Below are 21,889 nucleotides of genomic sequence, written 5' to 3'. Positions count from 1 at the left end.
AGACAATAATGACGATAGACCTTAACTTGGTCTTTCTATGACAAGAGAGATTTTTAAATGTTTCAATAGACTGGGCTTCCTCAATAGAGTAATTCGTTTTATCACTGCATTTGACCACTTCTGCTCACCTGGAAGGGAGGAATCTAGATATTAACATCAGATCTGTTGCATGTTAGGGACAAAGGAAAATAATCTAACATTTTGTAATTTTTAAGTCCTCAAGTTGTTGTCTGACATAAGAAATTGACCTAAGTTCATGTTCTTGTATTATCCTAAACTTTGAGTCACATGTACCCACTTTCCAAAATACAATTACTTCTGCTCTCATTCCACATTTAGGTCTAATGATGACAAGTCATATTTTATATTTATTCAATTTATTTTCCAATATGTTGATGATAAAACAACATAAAATTCAAAACTCGGACAGCGCTCCTGACCAAACTATTGCAATGTAATGATTAAAGATATGTTCATACAAAATAATAAAGACGACTCAGGATCTGTTTGCATCAAGGTTTTGACTTGTGTAAGTTATCAATGGAGACAAAATTATACCATCGCTCTACTTCAGTTCTATTCTATAATAACCAAATTCAACTATCAGGTTGTCTCCCGTTTGTAAAAGAATGGCTTCATGCTCTCTATCCCCATCAGAGTAAAAAGGATTTACGAACTAACAGTGTGATAATATGATGCTATATAATCTAGCCTGTGTCGGACTGCTTGGTTTCCTGGGGAAAACCTCCTCATAACACCACTAAGTTTAATCTTTCTATCTGTGATCACATCTCATGGCCTTCTTATTTTAAATGTGGTCACGTTGCTTTTCTTGAGCCTTTTCTCACACCTAAAATCTCGGTAACGCTTTAAACTGTGTGCATGTGTGAAATGCACACCATGCTCTTGTATACAAAAGGTTTCGTCAATGAGTCAGGCACTCATGTCTGCGTAGTTGAGACTTGAGACTAACTGTCTTATTTGCAATTAAGAATATATAATCACAACTTCTTGACATGCTCTTTAACTTCTTTAAATCCTTATATCCAAAAGCAATTTTATAGTATTATTGGACTCTTTTTTTCAAAAAATATTAAATTAAATTTTAAGAGTTTATCTAAAACAACTGGACTTGTGTTTTACACAATGAAGTTAATTCAAAGTGACTAAACATTGTGTTTTTTCTCTCTCTCTCTCTCTTTTTCCCCTTATTCTCATTTTTATTCATCAATGATGTGGCTTCTATCACAGGTAAGACAAGTTTCAAGTTTTTAAATTTCCGCATGTTTTATTGTCAAATGAAGGAGTATTTTACCACATACTATAAAGATGAAAACACTAAGGCAAGAACATGCATTAAATTAACAAAAAAGGTGAAAGAATATTTTTAAGGGAATTTTTTCATATTTTACAATAGATCAATTAGAACATTAAGGCCATTACTGGTCTTTATAAAAATGTGATAGGAAAAAGGTAATGTACATAAAAACTGTTATTTTGAAGGCTCCTGAATGTTGGTGAATGTCGGTGTGCCTCCCAGCGTTAAATTGAATAAATGAAAAAGCGGACTGCTTTGTTGCATTTAAACATGGCATTCTCAGCTTTATCTACCAGGGGGCATTGTTTGGAAGATAATTGCAACAGATTTCAACTTTGATAATTTTTTGGTTTGACTATTGTCAGTTCAGGAATGTGTGAGGCATTCATTATGCAAACGGAGCTTCACAAACAGGATTCCCTCTCATTTATCCAAATCAGCATGAATGTGAAGAAAAAAAAACTCTGCAGCTCAGTTTGTGTGCGTTTGTGTTTGCTGGAAGGTTTCCTCTGCGGCAGAGGCCTGCCTGCTCTGCTTATTCAGTCTGCACTAAGTTGTCCCAGGGTGAATATGTTACCCTGCAGTTCGTCCTCCCTCGGTGCTTCACTTGACAGATAACTAAGGCAACTACCAGGACATTCGAAAAGGCTTTGTTCATGCCCCTTTTTCACCATTTCTTGGCTTATCCTAGTTTTATGTTCCTTTGTTGATTCTTTTGTAAATGATGTAAAATCTTGAATGTCTTTTTAGGTTGATCTGTGTTTTAATCAAACCGTGTCGACCAGCTCAGTCTTTCTAGAATTCTAGAACTAAAACATAGCCAATATGTTCCTCAGCGGCTTGTAAAATCCAACAACAGAGGAACATTATCAGTTATTTGTCTGTCATAAGCTTGAACCTATAGTCATTCATTCACTCAGAAGTCTGAATATATTTGGGGTAACAAATAAATGCTGCTTTTTCCAATCTGCTTGTATTAGGCTGAAATTCTCTCAGAATGAGTCCAGCTGAACTTGGAAGTTACAAGAAACTTCTTGATATAAACTGTAGGACTCTGCTGCCGTTGAATATTGATATTCTATTAAAATCTTGTGTTGTACTAATTTTGAGGATGGCTGCGGCTACACATTAGTGTGGTGGTTAGTACTCTCACTAATTCTTGCTGGTTAACGTCCAAGTTGGGCTTGGGGCCATTTCTGTGAGTGGTTTGCACATTCTTCCTGTGCATGTGTGAGTTTTTCCCAGCTGGTTCCACAGTCCGAAAACAGTGATTTGAGGGAAAAATGAGTCCTGTTAATGACCTGTAGGTGGAAATATGAGTGTGCCTCTCTGTGTTCACCCTGTGTTTGCCTCTTGTCAGCTAGGAGCCTGGCCTCTCTCTGGATATATCACTTTGCGTTTTTAATACTGCATTCACTGTTCATTAACCAGTAAGTCTTCAGCTGCCTCGCGGTAAACATTTTGCAACAGTTGCTCAAGACAGCAAGTCAATATTTTTAAATGATTGTAAAATAATCCAACTCAGTGTGACATGAAGAAGCTGGAGGAGATGAGAAAAATACTAACAATTAGAACGAAACCCTCAGCTGCAGGGTCTGGCAGCCATTGTGGATGAAACCAGTGTAGGTACAGCTTTTTTTCAAACCATTGTGTCACTATTATTCTATCTGTGTCTATTTCTTCCTCCTATCTCATTCTCCTCTGTCTATTTATAAACCAGCATTTCTCTCTTCTCTCTCACATACAGTATTGATGACTGTGACTCTCTCACCCTTACATAAGGCAGACACACCCCCTCTTCTTCCCGCGTGTGTCTATAAAATGTAAAGAAATGTGTTGGATTAAGCTACATAGGATTGAAGGACTAAAGTAGGCCCTCAGTTCCACATAGCAAAGAGATAACTCTTTCGAAAGATGCTATGACCTGAATTCTGTCCTTGAGAATGAATCAGAGATTCAATCACTGTGAATTCTCTAAAGTGAAGTAATCACCAGAGACCAGCGGAAGGGGGGGGGGGGGGGGGGGTTGGCTGTGGAAGTGAGCAGACAGATAATCATGTTGCAGTGTGGAGGTTGTGCAGGAGCAGGGTTGTTGCCTTGCCTCTAACTTGCTCAATGGCTCCATCAGGTGTCCCCCAAAGCAACTGCAGCTCTGGAGCGCCCCACGAATAATACAATACGAATGCACTGGAGATGTTGAACAGTCATGCCTCATCCTCCACCACAACTTTAACACTAAACGGATCAAATCAAAACTCACTGTTATACCCAGCAATATCAGAGTCATTATGGAAAATTAGGAACATGTTCAGCCTGAGAATCATCCATCTGACTCGACTCTCATCCTGACACTGCCGTAGAACAAGAAACTTATTATATTGTCCCGAAAACAAACCAAAAGTCCAAAAACAAAGTCTTCTTGTAGTGGCAGTCCGCAAAGGCAAAGAGAAGCTGCAGCTCAGGGGAGAAAAGCACAGAAGCTGCAGCACAGGAGGGCAGAGACACAGACGCAGGAATACAGGAACAGAAACGCAGCTGAACCGACAACCAGGGCACACAAGACAAGTCCCTGACATTCTAAAGGCACCAGGTGCAAATGATCACACACTCAGGGTCAGGTGAAAGACATCAGAGTGAGGAATAGCAGTCAGACACAAAGAGGGAAAGCCAAGGAACCTGAAACGAGAGACTCACAGAGATAGGATAATACAACATTTCTCAAATCCGACTTTTGGAGAATCCCTCCAATGTCAAATGCTTGGGAATCCACTCATGATCACATGAGCCGAAACCACTATACATTTTGTTACTTGTTGTATTGTCAAGTCGCGGGCCAGGAAACAAACTTTGACTTTTGGATTTGATAATAAAATCACTTAGATTATGGGAGAACATGTTGAACTGCAGCTTTGTCTGGAGACTTCCGAGCTGTGCTTTGATTTAAATGTGGTAAATACAGACATCATATAATGGTGCTTTGGTAAAATGGTAAAATGTTAAGTTTTTGAGTGCTTATTTATTAGTCTGTAAATCTCTCTGTTTTGATAAACGGTGAACTAGTTTTTACTGAACATATTGATAATTATTTGATTATTTTATGATTATTCCTCGTCTTTACAATGTTCTAGTTTTGGACTGTCCAGTTAATTAACATGAGTATTTCTCTTAATTTCAAATACATGAATCTATTAAAATATCACAAAAATCGCATTAAGTTGCAGTCGGCATCAAGCTATTGTACAGACACTGAGGCGTATAGTCAACTGTGGAGCCAATTTGAGATGTCAGACTTTGGGTGGATGTAACAGCAGCATTAAAAATAATCCACCATCATGATTAACCTTAGTATCCAGTCCATGTGCTGGTGAATCATCATGGATCAAATGGGATCAGTTACCCCACCAAGTAGAACAGTATTTGATACCAATGTCATATGTGTTTGTACACTTGAAACATCATCCCACAGCCTCTTTGCTTAGTTTAGCATAAAGCCTGGAAACAGCTGACTCTATCTAAAGGTGAGAAACCTGCCACCTCCAGAGCTTATTAATTAGCTCTGCTGTGTGGTTATTATTAGCTCCAAAAAGAAGCACTCAAGTTGTTCCTTTCGATTTCCTACAATTCCCCAAAACTATTCAAGTAGGATCCAATCAGTTCTGGTCAATAGGATTATTTCTTCACCTTTATCTGAGCCTAGTAATGGAACCGCAATCCTGCTGTATGCTTCCACTTTCAGTTCAGCATCAGCTGACCCTGTTCTCTTCTTGTACTGTATATTAGACTGCCTCTTCATCAGGAGAACTCCTTTAATTTCTCTGCGTGTGATGGATCTATTTGGTTGCGTTTCCCTGCATGACGCCGGTGCATGGTGGGGTACTGAAGTCCTATATTGCAGTCTCTTTTAAGGCTGAATCTTGCTCTCAAATGAGGCCGACACGAGCACTGTATGCTGCAGGATCTCATTAAGGGCTCATTTTTGAAAGGGCTGTAGCTGAAGTTTGGTATCTTTGTCTGTCCTCTTTGTCATCTTTTGTCTTTCAAATAACATCTTCTGAGCTAGTTGTTTTTCTACTGTATATTGAGAGTTATTTTCTGCTTTTGCTCCTTCATTGGCTGTGTCTCAAATGTCTGAAAGTTCACCTTCTTATGTTCCCATCGAATGTGACTCACAAACGCCTCATACAAATTGCGTACATCGGTGCCAGAGATTTCGCTCATTTCAAGTATAGATGGAATTGTTACATTTAATGTTTTGTGGACTGCAGCACTATTTGGACAAAATTAAAAATATTTGATGTGCTCTGATTTGTCTAACGTTTGTGAGGCTTCTACTGTGATGGATGGATGGATGGATGGATGCATGGATGGATGGATTGTGCAAATTTCATGTCATTCTTAAAAAGACAATTCTCAAAATCCATTTTGGTCCATAAAAATTCACAATTTAGTTTTTAGAATTGGCTCGTGCATTCAGTTTTCACTATTATATATTTTGAAATGCATTGTTTTCTCTACTCCATGCCTCAAATATCCTATCACCTTCTGTCACCCCTGTTTTTACTACCTGTACTGCCAATCCTCCACATTGCTTTATACAATATTTTCACACCCGCTTCTACTTTTTACTTTAGTTGCTTCTCTTGCAAGATCATTTTTTCTCTTCATCTGTTGCTTCCCTCATCTCTTTTCTTCATCTGCTCAGATTCACGTCTCCGTCCTTCCCTCCATCCAGCTATAATGTTTCTGCTCCATCCCTCCATTCCTCATTTTCCTCTCCCTCCATCTCTTTGCCCTTTCTGTCTCCTCCATCCACGTCACGTCTTCCCCCACTCCTGCTCAGACTCCCCGTGTCGTTGCGGCACCACAATAATCACTGCATCAACGATGTGGGTGTGGGTTGGGGAGGTGGGGGTGACAGCGGTGGGGGCGTTGTCAGGGAGACCTGGGAGGCGGTTGCCGTGGAAACAAAGAGACTCTGCGAGTGAGGGATGGAGGGAGGGATAGAGGGGGTGGACTGGGTGTGACAGTCAGCGAGGTTGAAGAGTAAAAATAGAAACGCTCTGACAATATCTTCTCTTGCTCCCCTCCCCACACCTCCACCACCCACCAACTCTCTCTCTCTCTCTCTCTCTCTCTCTCTCTCTCTCTCTCTCTCTCTTTCTCTCTTTCTGCCCAGCACTGTGGGCAAACAGCTGTACCATCTTCACTCTGTTTTCGCCATTTGCAGCGGATGCTCGACAATGCATGACCTTCATAAAGGAGGACTTAAAGTATCCTCATTCTTACTTGTATATGAATAGCACTGTCAGGGTAACAGGTTGTTTTTGAACTCATATGCAGCTTCTTTTTTTTTTCTTCCAAATATGTGACTTATAACTGTATTTGTAATAGTCCCTTCTTTTATGTTCCCCTGTTTTTAGGTAGGGGTTTAGAGAGTTCTTAGGATTCACTTGGGAAGCAGATTTCTAAAAAGCCTAAATTTCTAATTATGAAACTTTCCAGACATGATTTCTCTCCAGACTATTTAAAGTTACAGCAGTCCTTTCATAGGCAAAATGCAGCCATGTACCATTTGCATACTAATGAAAGGAAAGATTGGAAGGGATTGAGAAAGGCTGAAGGAAAAAAAAAAGTACAATCAAATACTGTAGATGAGCGCATATTTCTGTGTGTGTATGAAGCCAATGGAAATAGTTTCTCGTCTGTAGTCTATTTGCATAAAACAGTTGTGGCCAATTCAACAAATTCAAACGCAAACAGTGAGAGAAACATTAGAGAGAGATAAAAAAAAATAAGAGCTGTCAAACTGTACTCCAGCAGCCTCGTGGATTGATGAAAAGAAGCTGCAGAACTCATTTGAATGAAACCGCAAGTGCTGTAGAGAAAGTTACATGTGTGTTAATGTGTGAGTTAATCTCATCTCTAAGCTGCACCAGAAGCTCTTTGATGTTACTTTAGGCAACAGGAGTGTTGCTGTGAGCTGAATGTAATCCGAGCATGCCGAACCACAATCGCAGTCGTGGAAATAGAGTATCGCCAAGAAAGATGATGCAGTTGGTACAAAAATGTTTGTTTTCAAAACCATCCGCAGGGTGTTGAGATGTGAGCGGTTATCTAATGATTTTGGTGACACTTTCATCTTTCTCGCCACAAAATGAGTTATTAACACACTGGCCACTGAACAGGAATTGATGGAAATTACATTTTCATCTGCACATTATCTCATTTAGCATTCCAATTAAATTCTACCACCATAGTCAAATCTGACGTGAATGTGCTTGTATGACCTTATTCTCTTAAAGACCAGTGACCTTTGTCATGCCCTGTAGAAATACTAAATGGAAAAAGGTGAAATTATGTTTCATTCATTTAGCTTGAAAGGGAGACACATACAAATGTTACCACCTATTATGAAACGATAAGGTGCCACCTTAAAGCCTTTTCTATCATGTTGGACCAAGTCACAAAGAAACCTTTACCAATCTTTGCTGTAAACTGACCTGGAACAAAGCAATCATAAACAAAATTATGATTTAAATGAAAGTGTGTGTAGATATTGACGTGATTGAAGTGTTGCTAGTTGCTGCATGCATGCTTTTTGGCGGATCTTTTCACCAAGTCTCATTGGGTTGAAAGTTCAATATCTTTTATCAGAGAAAACATGCAATGAAACTCAAGTACTGCTTGGTTGGTAGAGCGGTCGTCTCCCAAACGGAAGGTCGCAGGTTTGATTCCCATCTCTGCCTGCCTACCGAAGTGTCCTTGGGCAAGACACTGAACACCAAACTGCCCCCATTGGAGTGACAGCGTCTTGCACGGCTGCAGCCTCCAATGGTGTGTGAATGTGTGTGTGAATGTGATGAACAATGTAAAGCGCTTTGAGGCTGCTGTCAGTGAAAAGACGCCATATAAGCGAGTCCATTTAACTTCCGTTTATTTATTGACACTTTTGCAGCGACATAGTGCCACTTCAAGGTGTTTTTGTCCTACTATTGACTCCACGATGTATACGTACCATTTTTTTTGTGTGTATAAACTCAGACTCACCACTATTTCTTAAGGCCTTTACTCTAATGGTTATTCATTATTCATTTGGAGTCTTGTTGCCTGTTGACTCACCTTTAGTGACGGGAGAGTCGCCACAACACCTCTGTTTATAAGCTTTGTTTGAAAGGTGAACTTCACTACTTCTTGAGAGCTTTAAGGTGAACTTTATGTAAATTATCATTATTTTATTTCACATTTCAAAGCAGCTGTCATGTTCATTGGCAAATTCATTCAACTCATATAACTTATATCTAAACTATACATTTAATATTCATTGACTTTTTATTGATTTGCTAAAACTGTTTTGTTCATATTTGTGACTTAGATGGAGACAACTGTATACAAATAACATGTTGTGATTTTTTACAATATCAAAGAGGCAAAAATACCACTATTTCCCATATGGTTGTTCACTTCACTTGTAATCTTGTAATGCTTGATATGAACTGCTCAGTGAGTCAGAAAACAAGATTAAAACTCGGTGGGTCAAAAGATATAATTTTGCAAAAAATGTCAACGTTCCAGAGTGAACATGTGCAAATAAGTAGGGTTGAAGGGTAAATTGGTGAGAACAATAAGCAAAGACAGTAAAACAGTCTGATTTCATAATGTTTGACCATGTAAAGTTTAAGGTTGAACAATAAGGGGTCAGTACCCTGTTTTCCTGCATGTGACTGTAGCTCTAGTCTTTTCTGAACTCGGCTGTCTGGATTTCTCCACTTTAACCCGGACTGCCCTTTGATTGTTTAGTCTATCCGGACTGAAACTTTCACAGAAGTCTGGCCTGGTTTTCTTGCATAACATTCTTCTGTTCCAAGTCTATTGAAACTAAACAATCATCTGATGTCCTCATCTTCCTTGTCTGCGGCTCGCTGCTCCTCTGCGCTTACAGTAGACAAATTGTTTATGGAGGATTATGTAATGCTATTTATTCCTTTTTAGACATGCTTGACAAGCTGCTCTTGTTATTTTGGCACAGTCCTCCAGTGTGTTTGGGGGTGGTGAAACGGTGATGGTGGGAGACACTCAGCTGTCATGCACTGTGCAAAACTTTATAAAGTTGTCAGTATTATTTTTTTTCTCGACATTTGTTTAAAATGATGTTTCAGAGGGAGGGTCGGCAATCCAAAGTTGGCTCGCCGACAGTTCATTCCCAGCAGCTCCCTAGTTACTCCAGAGATTAACCACTGTCTGCACATTCAATAGCTGTCGGCTCTATTCCACCCCCAGTCTCAGTCTTCTGAGAGAAAACTCAACTCTTTCTTTCGTATTGTCACTTCTATATTAAGACAGTATCAAACTCAAATTGTTTGAATGCAGGGCGGCCCAGTAATGTAGTGGCTACCACTTTTGGCCACAATGTGAGAACATCCTTATATGCCTCTGGGCCTTTCAGTGAGGAGTTTGCATGTTCTATGTCGGTTTTGTGTGTGTACTATGGCTTCCACCTCGGATACATTAGCTTCAGCTAAATTGACTGTAGGAGATGATGTGTGTTTGAGGAATTGTTTGTCTCCTTGTGTTACCCTCACGATGAACTGGCTACATGTCCAGGATGTGCCACGTGGTGGGTACACCCAGAGATGCCTGGATCGGTGTATCTATAGTGCTGGGGGTGAGTGTGGGTGAATCTCTGCCTCTCTGTGTGAAATCCGTGATGAACTTGTTCACCCTTCTCCCAGTGTTAGGCACAATAAGCCTCAGTCTTGAATAAAGTTGGAACAAAATATACATGATATCACATCTGAAAGAATAAATGTTGAACTGTTAAAGTGTTATGTGAAAAAGAAACAACAAACACCACAGTAGTAAACACACACAGTGGTGACATTCATTGCCTAATGTGCTCTTATTTAAAGATGTTTTAAGTACAGGTTTGAACTCTATCAAGATAAGTGTTCACTCTACTATATGGCACAATGACGCTGGATAAATTATTCATAGTTCATCCTTCTATTGTCCAAATCAATGTGGTTTGTGAACGATTTTGATAAGCTTCGTCTTCACTCTTTTAGTTAACAGTACTCCATTTTTGTCGTTGTGAAAGATGTGAGTGTTCCAAACGTTCTGTCGCAGAATCTGCGATCCAATTGCTGCACACAAGGAGAACAACATTGTCTTTTAGAACATGACCTTGGTTCTTGGGGAAAACGTTGCTTCTTGCTTAAAGCAACTAGAGGAAACTCACATAGATTCTGTGAAGACAGAACACTGAATTCCAGATGGCTGCGCTCAATGAAGTCAATTTACGCTCACTGCAGTGAGCATGGTGTTCATGATACGAGAGCTGCGCAGAATATCAGGCTTACTCTTGAAGCAGCGAGTTGTTGGCTTTCTCTGTTTGCATTGCTTATGCTTACAGTTTTTGGTAGATCTCATGCAATTCTGATACACACTCACTTTCCCAGTTAAGTCCGGCAAAGTACACACTCTGCAAAAGTGGAGAGATTGAAGCAGCAGGATGGAGGATGAAGCCTATTTCCCGTCAGAAGAGTTTTAATCCTGAGTTCAAAGCTGTAATATAAATCCCAAGCAGAGTGTGGTGGAATATTCCACTCCACTTCCATTCTAAAAGAGTAAATAACATAATATTTCTTTAATGGTATTGAGGCGGTACGAATTTTATGTCAGCTCACTTCGCCGTCGTTACATAGTAATATTGCATTTATTGAATGAGACAGCCTGGGAAAGCATTGGATCCCCATCTTGATTAAATTAACTGCTGTATCTTACTAGAACATCAGAATCACAGCAGTAAGGTAGGAATGGCCTCATAATTTTACTCTTTTATAGCCGTATGGAGCTATTAAACCAAATAGATGTCTTAAAATGACACCTAATACCATGACCAATCATGTGTAACACTATCACATCACTGTAGAAGTCAATGCAGCAGCACCAGCTTACACAACATCACTTCAAGCTTTGTCTACGAATGATTTAAAAATGTCAGCTTTTACACAATGAGAGGTCTTTTCCATTTTTGATGTTTCAGTTTTGACTGAAAAAAGCAATACATTAGGCACTCATTTTTATTTTTCCTGTCTTATTCTAACATTTATTGTCATTATGCAAATTGAATTATCAACTGCATGCCTGTATCGAAAACTGAGCCACATGGTAAATTATCTACGTTCTTGATTAGTGTTATACAAGTATGATTTTGATTCTATATAATGTTCTGTTTTGTCCCACAACTTCTGAGATAGGTATTTCAGAAGTCAAATGTCATCATTTGGCTAAATGTTACTTTTATTTTTCTTCCATGAAATATGTATTCTGAATTAGCTATACGGGGCAGTGGATATTTAGAAAAGTAAGCACGTGTGAAAACATTTTTGGGATGCACTTAGTTTTCCGTGTGATTGAAAATATAGTTACTTATATTTTGGGTTTTACATTGACTTTTTTGACTTAAAACAGCTTTTAACTGCACCCAGAATTTACGCTATTCATTAAAAACACACAAAGCATGTTACCCTCACAATACAGCCATTCATTACCAAGCCTTTCACATTGTTTCCATACCATCAACTGTGTTTTAAAGAGTTAAATATGTATACCATAATGTATGTCTAATTTATTTTACCAATCTAACCAAGTCGGGGGCATAAGGTTCAGGGCATGCAGTTACTTTGTGTGCATGCAGGCACTTTGTGTGTATATTTTATGACACCAGTCTGATCATATCAGCCTTAAAATAATTGGGATGTATTGGTCTGTAAGCTGGTGACAGATTCCAATCAGTCTCATCAGTATGATTCTCGTCTTCAGTTGTGGCTTGCTTATCCCTGCTCATACATCCCGTTTTGCATCAACATATGGCTGTCATGTGACCAACTGTGACAAACAATCGTGTGCTTTGTGTGCATGCATGCATGCATGCATGTTTGCCACTCTGCATATGTCTCCTGGTGGTGAGTGTTTATGCTTGTCCACATTTGTCGCTAGGGGCTCGCTGCTGAAACTTAGCTCCAGCGAATGAGGGAATATTCCAAGCGGTCATGTGACTGTGTGATGTCAGACAGAGAGAGATAGAGAGAGAAACAGAGCTAAAGAGAGAGCAAGGTGCAATTTAGCCCCACAGCTGATACGTGCAGTGCTCAGAGAGGAGCAGAGACGACCAGACGCACACACACTCACGCGCGCGCACACACACACTCACACACATGCGTGCACGCACACACGCTCACTCACACGCCTCTTCCTTTTGCTTCGCCTGTAAACACACATTCACTTTAGTCTCACACATGTACTTCACACACATTAATGTAGTTCGGCACAACGACATCTGCAAAGCATCACTTTAAGAAAAAAAGAAAAGAGAGAGAGCGAGGATGCACAGCTTCCTCTACTTTTCAGGCTTATAACACTTCGCGGTGGATTTACATATGACTTCTGGACAAGAGTAAAGCAACACTCACTGGAGAAGAAAAGGAGGCAGGATACAAGAAAGAAAACAACGAGGGAAGAAACAAAACTTCAAAAAAAAAAAAAAAGGGACAAGAGCGAAAAAAAGAGGGCGGCGAAGACTCTGACAAGTGCAGGAAAAGAGGACTGAGAACCGCGAGGAAGAATGTCCTTCTTATCTGGCTCACCCTGGCAGCAGCCTGGCATTATTAGTGGCAGCAGCGGGTACGGACAACCTTCCAGTGGGCATCAACAGCAGCAGCAGCAGCAGCAGCAGCAGCAGCAGCAGCAGAAGCAGCAGCATCAACAACAGCAACATAAACCGTCTAGCACTCTCTCCACTGCCAATGTCCCTGCAGTGCTGGCCTCCTCTCCACTGCCGCCCTCCAGCCCTGCCTCTGCCTGGCACAGTGATTGGCACTGTCAAAGCCAGATGGCACTGGGGGGACAGGTTTCCGCTGCCGGCCAGGCAGGGTCCAGAATAACTTTGACCGAAGATGAGGTGAAATCAGGGCGAGCCAGGACCGAAGGGACTTCATATGGTACGATGGCCGAGGCGCAAGGAGTACAGAAAATGCCAGCCCTGAAGATAGAGGATGAGGGGTCCAAAGGGGGAAGGCCGGGAGAGGACGGCCATAGGGTGGGAGGGGCAGGGGAGTCATTAGGGAGTGCAGGACAGAGCCCCAGCAGCCCCTTGTCATCCCATTCCTCCTATTCTTCTTCATCACCCTCCCCTTCGATTTCACCCGGGAGAACATTTCTGAATGCTGCACTGCAACCTCAACCCAGCCGGGGCTTTGGACAAAGCAATCCGCCTGAAGAAAATACGGGCAGAAAAGGTGGGTTTCAGAACCAAGGATCTGAGGTGGCTTCTAAATCCCAGGGCTCACTTTCTCCGGGGCCTGCGGAGAGAAGCAGTCTGAGCCCTTCCTTTTTTGGAAGTACCACTTCAAATCTGGGGAGTACGGAGTATGACAAGAAATCCATTTGCTCCTCTACATCTGGTGATCTTAGAAATCACAAAGATAATTCCACTGCGAGTGAGAATCAAACAGTCAAGCCATATTTAGGAAGACAAGGTGTTGATACACAGAAGAGTGCTACCGCTTCTCCTGTCGCCGACCTTACAGGGACTAAATCTGGTGGTGCTGCAGCGTCTACACCAGGCCCCTCGGAAGCCTCAGCTATGGACGCTACGACTGGTGGTGGAGTGGATGGCGCAGGTGAAAGAGAAAACTTAAGCCATACAGACCATGGAAGGACGAGACCGTGCACTGAGAGTAGTGTCACAAGTCCAGTCTTTCCTCAAGATTCAAATCGTGTTGTGGAAGGCAAACAAGGATCTTATGCTACATTTGGTAAAGAGACAAAAACTCCCTGCGGCAGTGACCCGCCACAGCGTGCTGCAGTAAGACGTGCAATGTCTGACTGTTCACATTTGTCCGTTCCGACGGTATGGGCCGGAACATACCCCACTGGTATGGGAGGCTCACCAGTGATGTCACATAATGTACCCAACTTTGCACTGATGGGAGCAGTGGGTTCGCACAGGCCGCCGTACCCACACGGGGCTGTCAGACGCTCACTCACAGTCACTGACGGGACAGAAGCTGCTGTTGCGATGGCGACAATGATCTCTTCTCCTTTAATGACTTCACCTGTGTTGCCGTCATCCCCACCCCCAAGGAGGCATCATGGGAGCTGCGAGACCACCTTTTTACTTCCTGTTCCTCTTCCTGTAGTGTCATCCACTAATAACACTCAAGATAGTCCAGCAAACACAACCGGTAAGACTTTTTGTGTATATTTGTGTCTTTGTATCGATACGACGGCATGTAGGAAGAAGCCAAGCATCTGTGGTGGAGAAATTATGAAGTTGGCAGATAAATTATGACAGCTACTGTGCCACTTTGATATATTATGTTGTTATAGATATGATATTTTGTTATACAATGATATTTTATGACCAGACTCCATTTTTGCACAGTGAAGTTGTTGTCATAAAGAGACTTATGAGAAAGGGGATGGTTTTTTTTTTTATACGTAGCTACAGTTGGTGAAGTGGAGCCACTGAGGCCTTTTCTTTGTCGGCTCTGTTGCCTCGCCAAGGGATCCTGTTGTTTGATTGAAATCAAGACTGAAATGTAAGCTGTTTGTCATTGACATAATTTAATTAGAAAATCAGAAGTGCCTTCAATGACCAGCCCTCCTTCATGCTGCTCTTCGTCATTTCTCTACGGGGTTGTGTGGCATGAATGTCATCGTTAGACAGCCAAGCTTGTGAGTGCCTCCAGTTCTTCCTTTGTCCTTCTTGCCGCTACACTTCACCTGAGCACATATCATTACACCTCAATTGCGTTTGGCTAAATATAGGCTCTTGGCTGTGCCGTCATGTACAGCAGCAGCTATGAGTGAAAATAGCTGTGTCTCAGAGTAGAACACAGTGACATTTTATGTACAATAAACTACTGGTGTAATTCAGATTTGAGATGCTGTTTAATCAAGGTGACGGGCTGAGTTTAAGAGGTGAATACCTCTAGCCTTAACACACTAATGAGTTAAGGCTTGATGAGACCACTGGTTTATGGTGTGCACATGTAAGCCACAGCAAAAATTGAAAGCTACTCCAGCTTCGGATCCATAGGTGGAAACAGGCCATGTTTGTTGGTAATTTGGCTTCTCTTGTTGGCTTCATACATTCATTGAACTATTTTCATGGTCCTTGGAGTTTAACATGCCCTATGAAGGAGGAAAATATAATAATATATCAGTACAACAATAGGAACTACTGTATTTTAGCAGTAAAAGGAAAAAAAGAACCAATGTCATAATAACAGTAGATATTGCAGACAGACACCTCTTTTTCCTCTAGTGCACAATCTCTAAACCTCTTGTGCGTCTGCAGAGTAACACATTTTGAACTGCAGGTGGTCTACATAGAGTCGCATAAACATCAACAGACAGCCGATCTGATGTCACACAGGCACAGAAAGAATTAATTTTGGAAACGATGTTCCCGAGTTAATGTCATAAATAAGAACAAGAAAAACAATAGAGAGCAGACAAAACCTGTTTTGTAACCTGATTTCAAGGTTATTTCGCGAAGAGAAATAACTTCCAGTCGCAATATTTTGGACTGGTGGGACCTGGTTAGCTTGACCTCAAAAAGTTTAAAGCGAAGTTAAGGAAAACAAATCTATATTACATCATTTAAAGGTTAAAATTCTCAAAGTGTTTTACTTTACAAGGAAAATGGCTTCAACTGGATCTCACGTCATGAATGTAGTCATGTAATAGTTAATTAATTCTGGGACAAGTTTTTAAAAGTTTTTATTCACAAGCTAAGTGTCAGTTGATTTAACAGAAAGAAAAGAGGAAGGGGCAACTTGGGCAAGGAGAACTTGAAAAGATTATAAGTGACTGAAAGAAGTGCAATCAGTACAATCAATGTTTTATGCTTCCCTCGTGGCTGTATTTTATATTCAGTTCATAATGTGTGTTTCTCGCTGTGGAAACCATCCATCTCACAATGTGTTGTTTTTCCGCCTGCAGTCGCCGGAAAAGCTGGGGCATTGATTAGACATCGACTCTGACTGTACTCATTCAAATATAGAGCAGCTATTTCTGGCATCTTTTGTGTGTGTGCGTGTGTGTTCGCGCGCGCATTCGTGCGTGTGTGTAGGTGAAGAGCTCCCACTGATGTAAATCTTACTGATTTTCAAGGCGCACTCCCACGCAGACACACACACAGTAGACAGCATGTCTGCATCTAAAGGTGCTCCTTCATTCAGACGCTCCAGAACCGCACAGCAGCTCCACGTGGCCCAAAAACACACGCGGCTGTGAATGAAAGGGCCAACAAGTACGAGGCTCAAATCTTGAGCTAAGGAGATCAAGCAGTGGTATGATCCAGTTCATCAAACCGTTGGGATAAGCTACCCACAATTTGCATCTAATACACTCCTTTAAGCTGATGTCGGTGTTGTAACGAGCTGCCTCTGAATTTGAGAGGGCGGCAAATCCAGAGGGACAGATTACCGAACACCGACAAGCACTGAACTGAGGACTTTTAAGTTTTCTTTTCCACTTAGTCCTCAGAGCTCGTTGGCAGCTGTGGATGGGATATTTCTGGAGAGGTGCACCAGGTGTGGATAGAAAGAAGGTCAACACGGGCGTGAGAGGGCCTGTCAGTGTCATTGTTCATACAAACGAACAACATCATGCCAACAATTTTTTTTCAAACTCTCTGTATGTATCATTTCTTTTGCAGATGTTTGCTTGAATACCAAGTCGACAAAAATATTAAACTGCAAAAGGACGTATCTGGCTCCACCTACAAGATAAACCTTCAGCTGCTCTTTAATACTTTACCTTTTAAGCTAAAAATTATATTTAAGTACCAGTTTATTAGGTGATTAGTATTTTTTTCAGAGCAGTTTGGGTCTAGCACTCAAGCCAAAACTCGTGAAGCAGCTGCTTTGACAGAAACACAAAATACGATGAAGCCACTTTGCAGTGCAGCCAGACAAGCCCATCCATCCGTTCAGTTTATATGGCTTCATTAAACTTAGCGCCGTGCAGTGCTGGAGTTCATCCCAGCAGAGTATCAGCAAAGGCAGAGTACACGCACACGTTCAAAATTACAGGAAAATTACTTCAAACTTAGGTTTTTCACTGTAGGACAAAACTGCTTTGCATGTTCTTTCCTCCCACAGTCCAAAAGCAACCATTTAAGTCTCAATGATGACTCTAATATTGCCCATTTTAGTGACCCCCCCAAAAAACAAAAAAAAATACACACAACAAGAGAGCAACTGATGTATCAGATTGTAGTATAGCTAAACAAACTCATGCTATTTAAGAGTAACACAGGATTACATGTGTGAATAGTTCCTGGAGCGTCCTTTTTGCATGTGAAGACACTATCTGTCCTGCACAGAATTAGAAAATTCCACTAGCAACAAAAAAAATACAACATACCTTAAACTGTGGCAAGAAATATAAATACTTCATGAACAGTTCCATATGAATAAAGCCTATAATCTTATTTGATATTTAAACCCTATTAACATTTAAACATAAGTAAATGAAAACGGAATAGACTTTGTTTGGACTGTATGTCTGCACAAACTTGTGAATCATTACCATGCTCATCAGTCAGTATTGATCTGCCTGTCTGTCAGCGTAGCAGCTTGATAACTGTCATACTAGTTTGCAGGAGCTACATCGCTCAATACTGTATATTAAAAGTAGATTCATGCCGCAAACCAGACGACAGGGAATTGTGTGTCACTGTGTAAATAGCTGCCTGCAGAAAATACCGTGGCTCCAGCTCCATGTCTGTGTATGTTAGTCATGCCCTGATTTACATGGCCGTCGACTCGTTCTCTCCATTTCTCTCTCTGCCGCGAACAGACGCACCAGCACACGCAGCTGGTTGCCTGCAGCTGTGTAGTGTAGCGTGCATTGGATGGCTCCTCTGTGTTCTCGGCCAGCAGTTTTCTGTCGAATGAGTCATATTGCTGGTGTAGCAGGGATGCAACGCTGAAAACTTACAGATTATGGACAGAAAGCCCACGTCTGTTAAAGATAAATTCATGAGAGAAAGCATCCAGCATGTAGCTTTAACATTATGACAAGTATTCTTTTTAAACATTTATTTGTCATGGAGTCTACGTCACAACTAACTGTCTGAATGACAGCTGATGCTTTAGCCTGATGAAGACCTGTGCTTGAAGCTGTGCAGAGAGAAAACTTGATTTATTTATTGATAGTGTAGTAAAGATTGACATGCTGCAATTGGTTTAATGATGCGAGTCCAAAAAAAAGTAATTTTTTAAGCTAAATGTGAAATAGATAATTAAGTACAGTTACTATTTGTTTGGGTGATATTTTGTTGGGTGCTCCACGCTGCTACTACGATCCAATTTGTTTCATCTTTAGAACCTGTTTTTCTTTCCTGATGAATAGATGGAGTGTTTAATATCGACTCAGAGAGTGCAAGGAATCTCATAATTAAATGCATTTAAATTCATGAAACAAGTAGGTGCCAATGAAAGAGTTTGAGAAGCAGTTGCAACAAGTTACAGGGGTACAATAGCTTGAGCTTGTTGTTGCAGGGTAGGAACTGAATTAATCACAGCGCAATGAGGCATGACAGCCACAGAGAGTAACAACAAAAATGTTTTCAAAATGTCAAAATATAATAGTTGCTTTGGTCTAGGTACTGTGGTGTTTTGTTTAGTTTTTTTTCCACACATGCTGATGGGGGTTAGGACGGAGGGCCGGTGAAGCTCAGTGGGCAGAAAGAGACAGGCGTTCTTTGTTGTCGCCAAGACATATGTTACATAAGCGTGACACTGGACAGAGCTGTCTATGCTGTGCCTTAACATCGCCCTCATTTCCCTGTGTGCCTGGGTTTGCTGTTTGATAACGACTCTATTTGCTCTGAAACGATGCCAGTTTGTTGTTGCTCAGTTGTCAAGCAATCAAGCAGACGACACAAATCAGGGGATTCTGTGTGCCTTTATTTAAAACACACTTTTAGATGCACAACAACCTTTTCGAAAGAACAAATCATATAATGACTTGGATAATGAGCATCTTGTCGAATCATGCATCCATGTCACCACTTCCCTCTGCTGCCTGCTCTCGGGTCCGTGTCCTCTCTTTTCCTCTGTTATTCTCTCCGGTTCCCTCACCTTATACAGTCTGAAAAACTTGTTGCGAGATTTACAGCCACATTGACATTCACAAAACTCATCAATACCATCATCTTGTCTTATCTGACCGTGACCTTGTTTTTTGTCATGTTCCTTAAAGCTCATGTACTTACATTTGAACTTCTTGTTGTATGCTGATGATGCTCAGATTTATATGCCCTCATTCTTAACACCGCTTCTCTTGTGTCACCTTTGTGATTCGTACGTCGCAATTGGCTGAATATATTTAATACTTTTGCTTCAAAAATCCTGTTTATGTTTCACTACTGATATAACAAATCAATGATATCCTCACCGATTTTGTATTTTCGTAAAATCACCACACATTGCACAAACTTCTCCTCCAGTCTTACATGCTCATGTTTTCACTCCCAAATGCTCCCAGTTCAAACCGGAGGTGCCATATTTTCATATGAACCAAAATATATGAACATGTGACTCAGTCGTCACTCTCAGTCAGTATTGAAGTTACACAAATCTTCTTATACACATTGCACCATCCGTGTGATTGAGAGGTACTTCACTGATATTACTTTTTAATTTGTTCATTTGTGATTACAACTCTATTTTTTATATATATGAATAAACATTATTTGTGCATTTGGCTTATTTGACTCCTTTTTAACTTATTTGTGACTTTGTATAGAGATAGACTTTCCTGGCTTGTCACCATTCTTCACCAAAACAAATTCTTTGGCCAGACCAACTCTTGATGATGTTGGCCACCTCTAGTACAGATCATGTTGTTTAGCTTATGTCATTAGGACATTTGGTTCTTATTTCTGTTTCCAATAAACACTTGACCTATTCTATGAGTCGAAAGGCGGACGTTCTATTAATTTGAGGCTTTATAAATAAGAAATGTTGTGAAAAGTCTATCAAAACAGCAATGGATTTTTTATTTCACGAGTAGCAACAGCAATAATTTGAGTTGAGAATTGACATAGAGAGAATATAGAGATACTTGTGAAAGTCCTTAAATGTATAGATGTACTCACAAGCCACATATACTGTTTGTTTGTTTATTTCATCTGTTTGAGGTTGGACGTGCCCCCATTGACATATTTTGCAAAGATACAGCTGCGCCATTGCGAGCACTTGCATAAGGCAGTGCAATAAAATAAATGGAGTTGGCCTGTTTACCCAGCAGACCCAGAATCATCTGCCGCCACGACCTACATAAAATCTTCCACATGGATGTTCAAATCTAAAAATAACAAATGTGGAGTTGCGTCAAGCAAATTGTTTGATGTGATAGAGTTTGTTTCAAAAAACAGTCCTACATAATAGAGCTGTGCTGACAATCTACCATGTATTTGAGGAATGGCTGTACAGGTTAAGACACTTTATATGCCCTGGCTGCAGTGCTGGTTATCATGTGACACATCCAGTTTGTTCGTAACTTCCTAAAGTTGTACATTGAAAAGCATTGTCAACATTTCATGCAAACTTGCTGGTGTGCTGGAGATATTCATAATGAGAATTAATAATTTTTAGTCTTCAGTTCACTTGCGTTTCCATCTATTTCCTCAATGTCATTTTATTTGAATACATTGACGCTGACTGCTGTATCTCTCTTTCTCACAGTTAAATCTGACAACAAGGACAAGCTCGAGAAAACAGACCTAATGACTGCCAAGACAGAGAAGATTGACACCTTTGACAAGAAAGAAGAGCAGCAGAAGAAGGACACCGGTCCTGACAAGAACCAGAAGTCTGACAATATTCTCAAACATGAGGAAAAGACAGAGAAGATTAACATGGATAAGAACAACAAAGCCAACGAAAAGGCAGAGAAGGTAGACAAGCCTGAAAAGACCAACAAAGACGAGAAGAAGGAAGAGGAGAAAAAGCAGGCTGAGGCGAAGGATGAGAAAGGAGGGAAGAGTACAGCTAAGTCTCCGACAGGCAATGGTGGCAAGACCCTGCCGAGCCCTGACAGCAAGAGCAAGGTAAGCCACACCCACACACGCACGCACACACAAAGTACTCACACAAAGTGTCGTCCACACACTTTCTGCTGCTTACAGATTCACACTATCAAGGTGGCAGGGTCTCCAGTGGCCACAGAATAAGTCTCATCACCTGAAGGTCACAGCTGATGTCTGCAACAGCCTGTTAAAGTGTCCTTGAGCAGGATGCAGGGCCTGTTACCTGGTCACATACAAGCTGGAGCTGGAGCTAATTGCAGAAAATTACATACAGGCATTTTTCCACTTCAGTCCCTTTGCACTGCTTTTGCTGCCTTTGCCAGTCTCTTGTGTGCCTGTGTGTCTGTTTGTGTGTCCAGGTAGCATTTTCATCCTAACAGACATAATTTTTTACTTTAAGATCAGTTTTGATAACCCTCCACATGACTGAACGTTGACTTCAGCCATTACTTGATTATGAG

At 40.9% G+C, this 21,889-nt stretch overlaps 1 protein-coding gene across 1 annotated transcript in view; it reads left to right on the top strand.

Annotated features, from left to right (window-relative positions):
* map4l (microtubule associated protein 4 like) overlaps positions 1-21,889 on the top strand; it is a 78,304-nt gene that overhangs the window by 39,922 nt on the left and 16,493 nt on the right. Inside the window, exon 6 of the mRNA XM_080465330.1 lies at positions 21,085-21,449. Within this exon, the coding sequence (XP_080321456.1) occupies positions 21,085-21,449 (365 nt within the window). The remainder of the gene's footprint in view (positions 1-21,084; positions 21,450-21,889) is intronic.

Source organism: Lipophrys pholis, assembly GCF_963383615.2.
Source record: "Lipophrys pholis genome assembly, chromosome: 1".
Taxonomy (NCBI): Eukaryota; Metazoa; Chordata; class Actinopteri; order Blenniiformes; family Blenniidae; genus Lipophrys; species Lipophrys pholis.
The sequence above is the reverse complement of the archived record's forward strand: the minus strand, read 5'-3'. Positions and strand labels throughout refer to the sequence as shown.